This window comes from Merops nubicus, unplaced genomic scaffold (assembly GCF_000691845.1).
Source record: "Merops nubicus isolate BGI_N331 unplaced genomic scaffold, ASM69184v1 scaffold9301, whole genome shotgun sequence".
Classification (NCBI taxonomy): domain Eukaryota; kingdom Metazoa; phylum Chordata; class Aves; order Coraciiformes; family Meropidae; genus Merops; species Merops nubicus.
The window spans coordinates 1-16373 of record NW_008587576.1 but is presented as its reverse complement, the minus strand read 5'-3'; the positions used below and the strand labels follow the sequence as shown (position 1 = coordinate 16373).

At 42.3% G+C, this 16373-nt stretch overlaps 1 protein-coding gene across 1 annotated transcript in view; it reads left to right on the top strand.

Annotated features, from left to right (window-relative positions):
- LOC103781254 (interphotoreceptor matrix proteoglycan 2-like) overlaps positions 1–9517 on the top strand; it is a gene marked incomplete at its 5' end in the record, with an annotated part of 48205 nt that extends 38688 nt beyond the window's left edge. Inside the window, 8 exons of the mRNA XM_008948964.1 lie at positions 144–457; positions 1164–2910; positions 3788–4007; positions 5286–5496; positions 7016–7204; positions 7392–7590; positions 8477–8556; positions 9204–9517. Of these exons, the coding sequence (XP_008947212.1) occupies positions 144–457; positions 1164–2910; positions 3788–4007; positions 5286–5496; positions 7016–7204; positions 7392–7590; positions 8477–8556; positions 9204–9216 (2973 nt within the window). The remainder of the gene's footprint in view (positions 1–143; positions 458–1163; positions 2911–3787; positions 4008–5285; positions 5497–7015; positions 7205–7391; positions 7591–8476; positions 8557–9203) is intronic.
- Between the last annotated feature and the right edge of the window lie 6856 nt (positions 9518–16373).

The window sequence follows — 16373 nt, the reverse complement described above, 5'->3', positions numbered from 1 at the left end:
TAGAGTGTTTTGTGCATCACAGTAACTATAATATTTTACTCACTGTGTTGATTATGTAGCTGATAAATAGCTGTTAACACAGCTTTGTGCACCAGTGTTTCCCCTGCAATGATGGAAATACTGATGGTGTGTTTATCTTCCAGGACAGCACCTTTTCAGCTGAAAGGCCTTCAGCAGATGAATCAACTGTCAGCAACACCTTGCCCTTTGATTTCACCAAACCAGATTCCACTTCAGATAGTGAACAGTCCAATGACAATGAGATCTGGCCAAGACCTGAAAATCTGGACTCTGAGGCCAGTCTGGCACCTGAAGCTCCACTCTCCTCACAGGCTGATGCCACTTCTTTGCCTGACTTAGAGGATGGGAACTGGACTCCTCACTTGGTCACTGCACCAGTGTTTGAGAGTGATTCTGTGGACTCTTTGGAATGGCTTTCATCCCCCAATTCTTTAGATGGTGAGTTAATGTCATCAACTGAAGCTTAAATTTAGATGCCATTGTTTCCTGACACTTCACCAAAGGTGATAGTTCACCAAAATAACTTTTCAGAAAGGTCCAAAAAGATTGGATGTCTTGCTCTGATAGTTTTTACCTTTCCTGTGTGTGTGTTTATCCAAGAAAAGTATGCTGAGTTGGTCACTGCACCAGTGTTTGAGAGTGATTCTGTGGACTCTTTGGAATGGCTTTCATCCCCCAATTCTTTAGATGGTGAGTTAATGTCATCAACTGAAGCTTAAATTTAGATGCCATTGTTTCCTGACACTTCACCAAAGGTGATAGTTCACCAAAATAACTTTTCAGAAAGGTCCAAAAGATTGGATGTGTTGCTCTGATAGTTTTTACCTTTCCTCTGTGTATGTATCCAAGAAAAATATGCTGAGATAAAATGCTTGTAACAGCTAATAATGCTTCTTCAGTCCTTCAGGGAATGGTACACACATGATACTTGTTTAATTGCACAGAAGTATTTTCATATGTCTTGACTTGGCCCGTAGAATAGCTGAATGAAAAGTGGGAGGGGTCAGTAGCAATCCTTCTGACTTCAGCATACAAAGGCCAGGGCATATCACAAGAAACATGCTGAATACAGCTCTACAGCCAATAAAATGAATGCTGTTTGACTCTTTTAATCATAACGACTAATTTGAAATTTTATTTTTTGTGTTTGAAGATACTGGACTATCTGAAGACCTTTTGCCTTTAAGTCCTCCTCACCTTGTGCCTGAAGAACCTCCATCTACAGATGATTATGGAGTTCCACTGCTTTCTGCACCAACAGTGGCCTCTTCATCAGTCACAGAGACTGATATTAAAGAAACAGTATCTGCTGAGAAGGAAGAAGTAACTCAAGGTAGTCCTGCAGGCAGTAGAAATGCAGATTCTTTGTTGCATGAGTCTGTGGAAGAAATTCCTTTTCCCTTAGAAGTACACCCTGTGGAAGATCAAACTGATATATATCTTGGAGATAGAGTTGTGTATGATGATGGGTCTGGTTCAGCTTTTGATGGTTCAGGAAAAGAAATAGAATCAAGTGTTTGGCCTTGGGAAGAAGCAACACTGGAACCAGTTTTCTATCCTGGTCCTGATAGCTGGCTTGAAGATGACAATGAGTCTTTGTTAATCAAAACTGATGATATTCCTGAAGATATGATTTTAGACTATATTCTTAATTCAGGGAATAAATTAGATGATGAATCTTCCAAAGATGAGGATGAAGGTATGGCCAATATAAAAGATGATTTCCTCGATGAGTCTGAAATACTTGTCTTTCCAGAGACTACAACTCAGCAGATACCTCTGTTACATACAGAAAAGTCTTCTGTGGAACCATCGACACAGGAAGAAACATTGGGCATGCATGATTCTTCTTTTGTTAAACCATCTTTGGCTTTGGAGCCTCCCGTGGACCATTCCTTTGCAGATATGCCAACTGGAGAGGCCCCTGTCTCACCACACGATACAGGTCTGTCTGTGGAAGATAGTCTCCTCACAACTACAGGGGTTGTCAGTGTGGAGCAACCTGAAGAGTCCAGTGTAGATCAGAACATCATTTCTGAAGCAGTTGAACACCAAACTGAAGACAAGACAATGGTCAACCAACCATTCACAGTGGAGCAGTCAGATGTAACTGAAGCTGCTACAATAAGCCACTTGGACATAAGCTCCTCAGAAACTATTCTGACTGCAGGTACTTCCATGGTAAACCCTGATGCTTCCACAGAAGAGCAGCAAACCCTAGATTCATCATTGGCAATTCAAGACACTACTGAGTCAGCAGTGAAGAAACCAGCTGATGTTTGGCCTACTGACACAGCACTGGAAAACTCATTAGATTGGACAATGCAATTGGCAACGCCAACTGCCACTCAAATCTCAACTGCAGTTCCTTCTGTGGTAGATCAGAGCACTGTTCTAGAGAGCTTTGGTGGACAGGGTGGAACAGAGCACGACATGGATGTTTCTGTGAGCTTCAGCACTGTTATGGACTCGTATGTGACAGTGAGTGTAACAACAAGCCCTGTTGAACTTCCATCCACTCTCCTTCCTGTGGGATCCACAGCGTCATCATCCGTGGCTGCCTCCACAAAGTTGGGAGATGACACAATAAGAGTCCTGGATGTTTCAGTGGATCTGGATCCTGTCAGCACTGTCCACTTTTTTCCTGAGCTCACCGAGGAGGGCAGGAGCGTGACCAAAAGTCACGTGGAGCTAACAACTCATGTCCAGTCCACAGAGATGGCCAGTGTGGCTTGGGCCACCCATGAGAACCGCAGTGGTACTCCTATCCCATCACGGTCTCTGGTGGTGTTCTTCAGTCTTCGGGTTACCAACATGATGTTTTCAGAGGACTTGTTTAACAAAAACTCTCCAGAGTACAAAGCGTTGGAGCAGCGATTCTTGGAGCTGGTAAGAATAATTTCTGTGCCGAATGTTTAGTACCAGACAGACAAAATTTGTCAGTATATAACAGCTTGTCAGCTCCCTTTTGCAGGGAGCAACTCAACACTGGTCTTTACAGAGGCTACTTGTCCCTCCAGGGGAAAATTCTGTTTGGAAATGTGGGTGGGGTGGGGTGTGGTTTTTATGTTTCTTTCAGTCTCTCTAAAGTGTAACTTTTTAGTGCTGTGGGCCAGATGCTCTGCTGGTGTCAATAAGTGTAGCAGTGTAGCTGAAGTGGCTATGACACTCCCCTTGCTTCCAGAGAGCCTTCTGTTTAGTCTATAGGGTGAGAGTAGTAAATAAATTGGGGCTGTGGTGAGGTAACTGTTCTGCAACACTTTCAAACCATCCTAAGTGAGAGGTAGTTCAGAGAACTAAGCTGTTTCTAAACTGGCTGGTGACCAGCAAACCTCACGGGAGCTACACAGCAACAACTGTCAAATTTTAATCAGGAAATTCCCCTCTTCTGAGTGAAATGAGCACTTTGTTGTGGGAGATGAAGGGAGCAAAGGACAGCTGAGGATGGGGGCCATGCTTGAAGGAGATGCCCTGTGGAACAGCAACTCTGCCTGGTGCTTAGATCAAGAGAGAGCACTGTGTATGTCCTGAGAATGGTGTTTCTGAACAGTAGAATTTTTGGCAACTGCAAGTCAGTGTACTGTTAAGCACTGCCTGAGGGACCTGGGCTCCTGCTATGGGCCTGAATTGGGTAAAATTTTAATGCCATTGTTGCAGGATTTGGATAAAATAATTCAGACTCCCACTGTCTGATGCAATAACAGTGCAACTGTCTCGAGTAGAGACTCCAAGATTCATCCCTTCTGTTGCATTCCCTGTGTTGCAGCTGGTGCCCTACCTTCAGTCAAATCTGTCAGGCTTCCAGAATCTGGAAATCCTGAACTTCAGAAATGGCAGCATTGTAGTGAACAGCCGAATGAAATTTGCCAAACCCGTGCCTCGGAACGTCACCAACGCTGTGTACATGATCCTGGAAGACTTCTGCAACACTGCCTACCACACCATGAACCTGGCCATCGACAAGTACTCCTTGGATGTGGAATCAGGTAAACATGGCAGGAAAAGGCAGCTTAGAGCAAGGGATTTAGAACTGCTGCTGCTTTAAGGATTTCTTTAAGGATATGGTGCTTAGGGACATGGTTTAGCAGTGGACTCAGTAGAGTTAAGTGAATGGTTGGACTTGATGATCTTAAAAGGTCTTTTCCAACCTAAATGAGTCTATGATTCTAGGAGCCCAGTGGCTCAGAGACTGCCCACTGCTTATCACAGGCTGGGCTTTTTCTAAAGGCTTTTCTACAGTCTTTCACAGAGTTCAAACAGGCACATAAATATCTGTTAAGGGACTAAAGAGATGAAAATCAATGTGAGATCCACACCCAGCAAACTACATAGGGCCCACTTAGGAATATGGGGACAAAATTGGCTCATGTAATACTCCATATAATTCCCCTGCACTTTCACTGGGGAGTGAGGGGGAAGGCTGCTCAGCCAGAACAGTGGTAGATGTGATCACTCCCACTGGTGGTAGCCAGGTTAGCTGCCAGGTAGGCATCTGCACAGATAACAGCTGCTGCCTGACTCTGTGGTAAGGTCTTGGTTGTACTAAAAAGTTACAAGCCCTCTTAGGTCACTCCTGCTATGGGAAGAAGTTTTTTCCCTGTTAATGTTAGCTAGTAGTTTACCATAGAAGTGATTCAGAAATATTTCCTGTTCTAAGGTTACACAAAAATAACAGTGCTGACCTGTTGGCAAAAGGCAGCTGCTGTTCTGAGGTAGCCCTCTTACAAAGATGATCTAATTAGTATGACAAATCTTCTGATATTATCATTTAACTGTATCTCAGTCCTCTTAAGCTTGATACAAGTGAGATATATCAAATGCTATTCCTTTCAAAGGCAAATCCTCTCACAGTAGGTGCTGAGTGCCCCGAGTGCCCTTCCCCTGTACGCTGCCTAGGCCTTCTATAACAAGAAATACTGGTGATCAGCTGTGTTTTACTCATTTGCAAATTATAGTTCCAGCAGGCAAAAGAACAGCTGAGGTACTGCTCCTTCCAGCAAGAAAAAGAACACTTTACACTTGCTTTGTCGATTGGCTTGTTGGGTGGTCTCAGCCATGCCACTGACACTCCCTGTGCAGGCAAGGAGCCCTTCCTAGCTCTTGTCCACCTGAGCAGAACCTTTTGTTACTCAGGAAGCATGCTGGATTTTTGCAGATTTTAACTGAGAGACCCCATTAGAGAAAACAGCAGCAGCCAGCCAGCGCGTTGCCTCAGCTGAGGTTCTCCTCCATCAGGAGTATTTTCTGCCCTGTGTGTCCTTCAGGTGAACAAGCAGATCCCTGCAAGTTCCAGGCCTGCAATGAGTTCTCTGAATGCTTGGTGAACCGTTGGAGTGGGGAAGCTGAGTGTGTCTGCAATCCTGGCTACCTCAGCATCGATGGGCTGCCCTGCAACAGCATCTGTGATCTGCAGCCAAACTTCTGCCTCAACGACGGGAAGTGTGACATAAGCCCTGGGCAAGGGGCCATCTGTAGGTAGGTCAGCCTGATGTTTGAAGTGTCTGCTTCCACTAGGAAGGAACCTTGTCTCCTCTGTTGCAGTGTCCTACAAGATTGGGGCAAAATTCTGTCAGACAGTGTGTAACAAGAGGGATGATGATTATCATCTTATTATGCTGCAGAGTGGAGGTCCTAATATTAACTTTTGTTTTCCTGTGTATATATCAGAAATGAGATGGTAATAAATTTAATAGCATAGAAACAGCAGGAAATAAAACTAACTAGGAAAAATGGTAGTCATGGAACATACTCAGGTGTTCAAATCACCTTCACTGACCTTTGGGGATGGATTTTATCTCCAGAAGTTTTCTCCTTGCTCCCAGAAGGGCAAAGTGTTAGATAATGTCATAAAGCACATACATCAAATCACCTTCACTGACCTTTGGGGAGGGATTTTATCTCCAGAAGTTTTCTCTTTGCCCCCAGAAGGGCAAAATGTTAGATAATGTCATAAAGCACATACGAGTTCATTCTATCACAAAAAATCATGTCTGAAAAACATATTCATTTATTAAAAACAGTGCTTTTGCTTAAGAAAAAGTCATAAAAGGCACAAAAGTACATCACTGGCCATTTGAGAAAAATGTGGTTTGTAAAAAGAGCAAGGCACAGCTCCCATGTTTCAAATATTTGTTTTTAAAAGGATACAGATGCATTTGAGTAGGACCTCTATATTTTGCAGGTAATGAGCAAGACAGTAGAAGATACAGACAAATCAATGCTCTCTCTGACATAAAACTTATTTTTTTTTCATTTTCAAGCAATGTAAGTCTAAGTCTGTTTTTAAAAACAAAATATACCTATCAACAAAATGTAGGAGACTTACTGCAAATAAGAATATGACTACTAGTAGTTACTATTTATGCTACTTCAGGTGATTTTTTTAAAAAAAAATCTTACCTAGACCATCTCTAAAGTCAACCTTAGAGTCCTGGCAATTAACAAGAGAAATAAAAACATTTTTTAAACAACAAAAATGGATACTGTCACAGATGTAGTATAAATTTTATCATATTTGTATAATAGTGTTAGTTAGAAACAGGTAAGTATCTAAAGGGTTAGGGTTGTAAACTCAAAGTGGGTAGATTTAGACTAAATCTAAGGAAGAAATATTTTACAATGAGGGTGGTGAAACACTGGCCCAGGTTGCCCAGAGAAGAGGCAGATGCCCCATCCCTGGAAACATTCAAGGTCAGGTTGGATGGGACTCTGAGCAGCCTGATCTAGTTAAACACATCCCTGCTCACTGCAGGGGAGGTTGGAGTAGGTGACCTTTAAAGGTCCTTTCCAACCCAAACCATTCTATGATTCTGTACCAAAAAAAGCTGTTCACAATAATAATAATATACATAGTAAATGAAAGTTGGTGCTTGAACATACAAAGGTATTTACTGAGGTGACTGAACTGAGGGCATGTCATAACAAGAAGATAAATATATTTCCATTAACCAGAGCTTCTACTGGTGTTTAATTTCCCAGTGTTTCTTTGTTGCAGGTGTCGTGTGGGAGAGAACTGGTGGTACAGAGGGGAGCACTGTGAAGAATATGTGTCCGAGCCACTGGTCGTGGGTATTGCAATTGCTTCTGTGGCAGGATTCCTTCTTGTGGCATCTGCTGTTATCTTCTTCCTGGCCAGGACCCTCCGAGACCAGTACACTAAGAGTGACACTGAGGAGTCCCAGGGGTAAGGGACACCATGTAGTGTTTTAAATCACATCTGCTACGATAAGGGTAATTCTGTCGTGAGTCTTATATCACACAGTTGACAAGCAAGAGGATGTACAGGTGCCTCCGAATGCCAGGCTTCCTAAATCTATCTGCTGCCCTCTCAGGCTGCAGAGAAGCTCACAGTTTGTTTATTGCTCCCCCAGGCAGGGTGACAGCCTCTCATCCATTGAGAATGCAGTTAAATACAACCCCATGTATGAAAGTGACACGACAGGCTACAGCCACTATTACCGGAGATACCCTCAGCTAACGTCCTACAGTTCCACCAGTGCAGAGACATCCACAGACTACAGCAGTGAAGAGATCAGGCACATTTATGAAAACAGTGAGCTTACTAAGGAGGTAAATCACCTTGTTTTCACAGGGGCATGGGAAAGATCCTAACCTTACTCAATGTTTGCAACCTGACAGGTGGGACCGCTCTTTCCCCAGGGTCTATGCTCTAGGTGAATAAGTTGGAACTGTGGCTGCTGCAGCTGTTTAGAAGAGAGAAAGGATTTCTTTCTCTGCTTACTATTAGGTATAGAGAAAAGAATGGGTGTGTTCTGACCTGTAATGAATTTCACATGATAAAGGAGATGACTGCTTAAGCAACTTCAGGGGAGTTGTGGGGAGGTTTGCCATAATGCTTGACCCAGCCTTTGGCTTTGAATGCCAGCTACCTTATGTAAGAGTAGTTACACAGTGAAATTCTGGCACATCCAGGCCTTCTTCAAGGTTGTTGGTTTTTTTTTTTAAAGTTCAGGTCTTTCCATAATCTGCAAGTTAGATCACATCCTTCTTTCCTCCTATATACACAGTATCCAGGGATTTACTCTAGGAGGCTGAAGAGAAGGGATTTACATCCAGGAACTAACCACAGATCCCTTAAGCAACTGTGAGAGGTGTGAATCCAGCCCATAGCCAGGGCTTGGAGGGAAAGTAAGCTTGTAGGGAAAGTATGAGAGAAAAATGGTTTGCTTAAAGCCTGTTGAAATGCCACACTGTTCAAACCCCAGTGTGGATTTGAAAGTAAGGTAGTACTGGATTCCAATGAAGTGTTTCACTTCAGAAAAGGAAAAAAAAAAAAGCATAAAGAAAAATTTTAGTATTGGAGTGTCCAGTTTCAAGCTCTACTCCTTGAAATAGCAAAGCGGAGGAGTTTTATTTTCCAAACCCCAGAAATCACTTATTTTAGTTGTATTCTGTTTTCTGTTATGTACTTACAACTGTGTTTCTTGTATTCTAGGAAATTCAGGACAGGATTCGAATTATAGAGCTCTACGCTAAAGACCGTCAGTTTGCAGAGTTTGTGAGGCAGCATCAAATGTGAGTGAAATGGCTTGTGGTGGGTAGTTTACTCCTTTGATGTTTTCTTGTGACCTTTACTACATTCCTGTATGCTTCATATTTATCACTGTATTCCCAAAGTTAATGGCTGTGAGAGAACTTACATTAATTTAGGTCCCCGAAAGCACAGACAGAACTTTATTAACTCTTCTAGTGTAATTAGTATACTCCAGTGTAGCACCTACTGTAACAGGAAGCTTACAATTCAAACAAGTAACCAAGCTGAGCTGTGTGTTTTGATGAAAGCTAACCATAAAAAAAGCCATCAAGGAATTAATTATGAGCATACACACTCATGAACTGTACTCTCACTGGAGCCAGCAGCAAACTGCAGCTACCTGGGTTAGTTTGAAAGCTAGTGTAGTACAATTCCTACTAAAAATAGGTACAGTAGTAAAAATCTTTGTGTTCCAAGATCATCATCAACTACACTTTCAATTAAAAAAAAAATAAAAGTAACAGCAGTTCACATTTTTCCATGTCAGTTGTTCATTTTCTCATCTTGAAAAGGAGCAGCCTCTAAATTTTCCACAGCTGGAAAGTAGTAAGGGCTGCCTCATATAAGCCTTGAATCCAGTGTTTGAAAGGGACTAACTTCATCATTGCTTCTCTGTTTTTCATTTCAGGAAGCTGCTTTAAGGAAAAAAGAAACCAGTAGAACACATGTGGGAGATCAAGACTACCTTGTTGCCACAGCAATGGGCTCCGACGTAACTGCCAAGTTACTTATAGTCTTAACATTGCATGGATGGATACAGATGTTTTCTAAATGAATGGCTAAAATGTACAGATGTCTGTTTGTCTCTGTTGCTTCAGGCTTTTTTTTTTGTGTAAAGTGAAGTTTTTTTAAGAGGTGATCAGAAGTGGCAGAGGTTATGAAAGTTCATATTTCTTTAACTCTGAAACAGACAGTGAAAGCTTGAATACCAAGGCAAAAAAATCTCAGGTAAGGAAGACACATGCACAATCGAAATAAAAGGCACATTTTAAATCCATTTCTGGCACTTATCCCCTCACTGGAGGCTACTGCAGCAATCTCACAGGTATAAAGTGCTAGTGGAAAGACTTGGTTTGCATGCAACTGATTTGTAGGGAAGAACTGTTGTGCTAGAGTTACATAAGCATTATTTTAAAGCATTCTCCTTGTAAACACAAATGTAACCTCACTGGAGAAATTCTTTTGTACAGATGCCTAGTGTAAAATTTTGCCACCTGGCATTAGCAAAATAGAACATAGCACTGAGCCTGCAGGCTCCCTAAAGGCTCTCCAATTGTCAGCATCACTGCTGCCTGCCAGAGAGCCCGTGGGGTGGCTCGGGGTGGTGGGACAGCACTTCTGCAGTGCAGCAAAGTGATTTAAAGCCAGGCTGGCTGGTTCTCCAGCTGTTCCTGGCACACACACAGGCTGGGCATAGAAGGGCTTCTTTTGTACAGATTTTCTGTGAAGCTTAAGTGACTAACATCGACTTTTTTATGTAGACTGTTTGATATTTTATAAGTTAATACCCATTATTTATTTGTTGTTTATTTCCTTATGAGCTTATTTTCATTGTGGATTGAATGGTTGAAATAGAAAGATGAATAGTGTAATGATGAAATACTACAGTGGCATTTGTGCCCACACTTTCTAAAAATCTGTATTTAGTGTTTATTCAATGTTGAATTCAGCCAACTAATATTTCAGTTTTCTCTACTGAACTGGGCAAGAGCCTGCCATGAACTCTGTTTCAAAATCAGACTGTGGTACTTTTGCATACATATTTGATAGATCACAGCACTTTCTTTTGGGGAAAGGGTAAAAAAAAAAGATTATTCTTGGCTTAGTGAAAGTCAGTGTAGAATTCCTTAAACAGAAGTAGTCAGCCTGAAGCACTTGAAAACAGCTGAACTGAGATGGGGACCTCCAAGATACAGACACAGTTTTATCTTCAAGTTAGGGTTCTGACTACACCCCAAGGTTTGTTGGGACTCTGTCCAGTCACCCTGTCTCTTGTTTAAGGCACTAGCATAGCTGTCAGGGTGAGGGCACTGATAGTCCCACATTAGTTTCTGCTAGGAAACAAGGCCAAGTTGTTATTTCTACACTAGTTCTCGGCCCACAAGTGCCAACAGCCACCTGATGCTTTTTAGATTTAAGGGATAGTGAGAATTACTTACTTGCTCTATGCAGCTTAGCTGAACAGGTGAACATTTCAATGCCATTCTCCTACGTGTTCTGGAGAACCTCACTGGATCACTTGTGTAGTGTCTTCTTGCCTTGAGTGGCAGGGAATGGGTGTCAGAGTCACACATCTGTCAAAGAAATGCTTACAGAAACCACCCTAAGCCCAAGCAGCTCAGGACTGCAGGAAGCAACATGGTGCTGCTGAACACTGTTGTGCAACCAGACGTTGCTGGGTGACCCAAGGGCTCTCAGAGCAGCTGGTCCCCAGTTCCTGAGGCACAGCCCCCTCCCTCCTGCCCCTGCAGCAGCACGGCTGAGCCACCCTGCTCCACCAGGGCCTTGTGATCGTGGTAACTGTACAATGTGTAGAGAAGTTCTGGGCTCAGGGTAGGCATCACCTGGTGACCTGTTTCTGTGCTGCTCCTGCTGAGAACTGCAGTGGATGGCAGCTGGGATCAAGCACATCTTAAAAGTATTCTTCTATTTGCTGTGCACAGGCTCAGGGGAGTCTTGGTTACACTGAGCTTGAAGTATTTCAGTGTATATACAGTGAATCTTTTCTTTGTGTGTGTGTATACATATGAACATAATGGTATCTTATTTTCATTACAATAAAATCGTTTCCAAAATACTTTTTCTAGAAAATTCATGTGGAGACTATGAGGTTGATATGAAGGGATAAAGGTACCTTAGCCATGATGATCTGTGCATGTGGGATCAGAAAGTTTGGGTTCTTTTTAAATAGAGCTGGTGAAGCTGTTTAACTCCTTTGCTAACAAGAAAGCCACATGTAGATCATTACCACATGTAAGGCTATAGTCTAAAAATTCATGTTGGAAAGCACATAATTGAGTGCTTCATTTTCAGTTAAGCTCTTTGATCATTTTGAATTTTTTTTTTTTTTTTAATTAAAGAGCAAAAATATGTTGTTACCTAAGTGATCTTGAAACAAAAACACCACTCCCCAAGAAGGACTTAAGGAACAAACTTACTTCACTACTTTCCCAATCCAAGGCAGAGGTAGAATCCTACCATGGCTGGAAATTCAAGCAGACAACAAGCATTCAGAGCTGCAGGACTGAGAGCATTTCAGGAACCGTGTGCTTGCCTTTGATTTGGCCAGAGCCTTGCCCAGCAAGAGCTACTTGGTTACTCCATCTCTCTCAGCTATTCTGTTGTGCTCTGGTCTGTGAGCTTCACGTGCTACCAGGTAAAAATTTGGTTCCAGAAAACAGATTTCTTGAGGACTTCAGAAATAGCTGAAATGACAGTTTTCTCCTCTCTCCTCCAAAACAAGGAAGCATGAATAAGGTTGAAGCATGAATTTAAGAACTTACAGTTGAATTGCTATAATGAAAAAATACCTTTAACAATCAAGACTGCTTCACGTGCTACCAGGTAAAAATTTGGTTCCAGAAAACAGATTTCTTGAGGACTTCAGAAATAGCTGAAATGACAGTTTTCTCCTCTCTCCTCCAAAACAAGGAAGCATGAATAAGGTTCAGATATTTAAGAACTTACAGTTGAATTGCTAAAATGAAAAAATACCTTTAACAATCAAGACTCTCACTCACATTCCTCATCAGACCTGCTGGAGTTGGTCCTTGTTGTGAAAGGAGCCTGAGAGGACTCTGAGCACTCTCCCACATGGAGTCTGTGCACCTCAGGGACAGTCATCTCCTCCTATTAAAATACAAAGCAAAAATATTCACCAATACCTATGGGTCTGTCTGTAAGCACTGTAGGACAGACACAAACTGGCTCTGTACAGCATAGGAAATGGGATGGGGCATTGTTACTATTTAAAGATCAGTGGAAAACACACAGGAATTTCGTGGCACTCTGTTTACTTGAAGTGCACTAAAACACTAGCAGCATTTCTGTCTTATCTTTCTGCTGCTTGATCCAGTTTGCAAAGAGGAGGTTGTGTTCTACATCACATCCCTCTATTTGCTTTGGTTTCTCAACTGAGAAGCAAAAAAATCCAAATATATTTTTGGGCCAGGAAAGGAAATATTTTCATTTGTCAGCCCAAGCAGGAAAGTTTTGGTTTTGCCACATTGAACACTACTTAGCTCTCCTACTCCAGGCTATTAGTGATACCCAGGAATTTTAGGTGAGCTGCTGTCCTCTTGGACTATTACCTGTGCTGCTTCTCAGCCTCCATGCTAGGTCACCCACTGCACTTAGCAGTGGGAAACACACTCAGAGCAGGCAGCTCTGCTTGGAGGGTGACAGCAGGACTGAAATGACAGCTTGCCTAGAAGAAGCCAGCTGAGCACCACCTCAAAACTCATGCTTTTAGTTTTCCTGTGCAATTCAACACAAAACCAGATTTTGACTCATTTGTTTCAGGATGAAAAATACCCTCAGTACTGGAAATTTCAGGGATGCATGCCACTTTATTATTTTTAAAATCCATTCAACTGTCAGCACATCTAAGGATCTATGTTTCTATAATAAATACACATTGGAGTAAACTACACTTAAAGCCTGACCTTTTATAAGGGAGTTGCCCCTCACCAGTTCCCATCTATACAACCAAAACAACAAAAAAATCCCATCTTGAATAATTGGAGGTTGAAATGTTATCCAAAAGTCTCCTATTAAACCCAAATCAGAGCTAGTGCTAACTGGAGTTGTGAATGCATCTCCACAGCTGATGACCAGATGGGGAAACTATGCCTTGCTGGAAAGGCTGACGTAGCTAGAACAGAAAAGAAAGCAGAACAAGAATGGATAAGGCCATACATCAAAACTGGGTGCAGTATGTGGATGGATAGAAGGGGGCAAGAGAGGAGGCACTCTCCAGACTCTCAGGACTGAGCATAGCAGCAGTCCCAAGAGTGACAGACCTCCATCTACTCATGGGAGGCAGCTGCAGGGATAGTCACTCAGCTCCATCTAAAGAGGATTGATTACACACTGATTTCATGGTTTCTCACCCCAGGAAGGGAAGGGATTCCAGGAAGGGAAGGGGATCCAAAGCACTTCTAGCAGCAGTGCAGAGCTGGTGTCTCCCAGCATGACCTACAGGTAACTGCTTGGCTGCAATTCCAGTCATCTGCTCAGGATTAAAAACCCAAAACAAATCAAAACAACCACTGACAAAATAGTAATAATAATAATAATATTGTTTTAGGGTTGGCTTTGTGTACCTGCTTTAAAAACAGAAGAACAACCAAACCCACACTGAAATACCCTCCCAAGGCTTGCAATGAAAATGAGTGGGAGCCTCACACATGCAGAGACTGAACTTCCAAGAGAATCAAATCTTTTGCATGATGCATAATAGCTCCTGAGGGGACACATCCTGTCTAATGAAACAGTGAATGCACCAAGGGAACAACCAGTGAGTAGGTGACTTAAGAGTAAAGTTGACTGTATGTGTTTTGAGGCCATCTCACAGCACACCACACGACTCCACTCCAAAGGGCAAAGCATATAAGAGCTTTACACCTACCTGCCAAGAAAAATGGGAAATGGAATCTGCTGGTGAGGCATTTGAAGCAGAGAACATGTCTGCAGTTTGCAGGCAGCACAAACCAGTCTCTAAAAAGGAATCATTTATCCTTGAAAGAAGGAAGAAGGTCAAGTTAGGAGCAGCAAAGTAAAATACAAGCTATATATATATATTTTTTTTTCCTATACAAGGAAGAGGAGAAACATTCCATAATCACTATAGTTTATATATGCTCAAATCAATAAGCTTCTCCTGGCTAAGCATCCTTAATATTGTTTCATGGAGAGTAGAACAGAACTCTGTTTTGCCCAGCCAGGCCCTCTGCAACCTGCCACTGCCACATCCAGAGATGGACAGGGAGGAAGGATTAAGTACCACGTATGTATCTAGCTAAGGAGGTTAATTGGAAAAATTTACTTCTGAAACATTAGTGAGGCATGTGTGTGATGAAGTATAGCTGAGGTTCTGTAGCCTCACTGCTCAGCACCTATTTGAGAACAGTGTTGTGTCAAGTACCCTCAGCTGCCTGTGAACAAAGTTGCCAACCACCAACCATTCCTCTCCAGATGGAGCACTGCACAGTGTCCCACGCTGTGATATAAACCCCCAATTAGCTGTGCTGACCAGTATGTTCCATAAACATGTAACAAAACTTCCCACTGTTTAATTAGTTGTGTGCAAAAGGCAGATGATTTCACAAAATGAAAACCTTGAGCTGACAGAACATGGAGGGGGGAAAATAACACAAGAAAACCCAGCAAAACAGGACTGGAGACCTATTCAGCCCTGTAATACAGAAAACCAGAGATGTGAATGCTTCAACCCTCCCATGAACCTCTCAAGAACATTTTTATAAACCAGCTCTAGTTAACTAAGCCTCTTGCTGTGCAATGCCTAAGTGGCCATACATACTCCCTGTTCCACTCTGGGAAATGAGAAACCTCAAATCCAGCAAAGACCAGTCAGCAGAGGGTGCATTCAGGGACAAAATTCCAAACCCCAAAGTATTTATCCAGTTATGGATGTCAAACCATGCAAAACCACAGGCAATTTGTTCTGAAAAAATGACCTAGAATACAATTACTTACTCTTCAATGGGATTTTCTAAGCTCATCAGCTCTCATACAGCTGGAGTTACTTCAGCATTTCAGGACTTCTGCTTCTACACCAGGCTTGCCTCAAAGCCTTTCCACTTGGAGCTTTCTTCCCTCTGGTTAGTGGAAATTGTATCAAGGGGTTCAGCTTGGAAGGGCCTAATTAGAATTTGGTTCACACCAAAAAGCACTCAACCCAGCTCACTAGCAACAGCCATGCCAACTGCTTTACACCTCTGTCAGCTGGATTCCACTTCAGGATGGGAAGAAGAGGCAAAAGAAGGTAAGAATAACAGACAAAAGACCAAGCCTGACTACAGTCTGGGTCAGCAACAAAAGTCTAAGTGAAACAGTAAAATGGAAAGTAAGGAGTCTTGTCCACCTCTGGCTTTAAAAGGACCAGAGGACAGGTATATTTTCAAAACAGGAGTAAAAAAGCAGAATTCCTTGAGCTTTGGAGGAAGCCTAGAGGGATATATCTGCTGTGGGACGTGAGAGACTCTAGGAATTGCTCATTTTGGCTTTGTCTCTGGTATGTGGACTGAAGCATCTGCTCTGTTCTTCCACACACAGAGCATGGTAAAACTGGAGTTAAAAATCTAACCTCCAAAATGAACTATGAAATGAACTAGAGCCAAGGCAAAGAATACCTTCAACCTGGGGGAGGACAGGCTGAGGGGAAGAGCACTCGACTTTCTCACTAGTGCCAAAACTCAAAATCTGAAATCTCTCCCTTTACATATTTTCTTTTTTCCACAAAGAAAATGCAAACATATACATATTTTTTTTCCACCAAAACATAAGCTGTCCTTCCTGACCTTCCCCAATGAACTTTTCTATTTTTATTATCCCTTATTCATAATTACTGCATATTCCAACACCCTCAACTCCAGTCCTGCATGCCATTATGGCAAATCTGTTCTCCATAGCAGCTTCCAGACTCCACTCTGGCTCTGAACTTCCTTCTTTGAGAAGCTGAGGACAGAAAATCCTCCTGTCAATCCAGTCGTGTCTTCATTTTCAATCTTTCTGTAATAAAATATTGCATGAGCTTTTTCCAAAGCAAGTGTAGTGG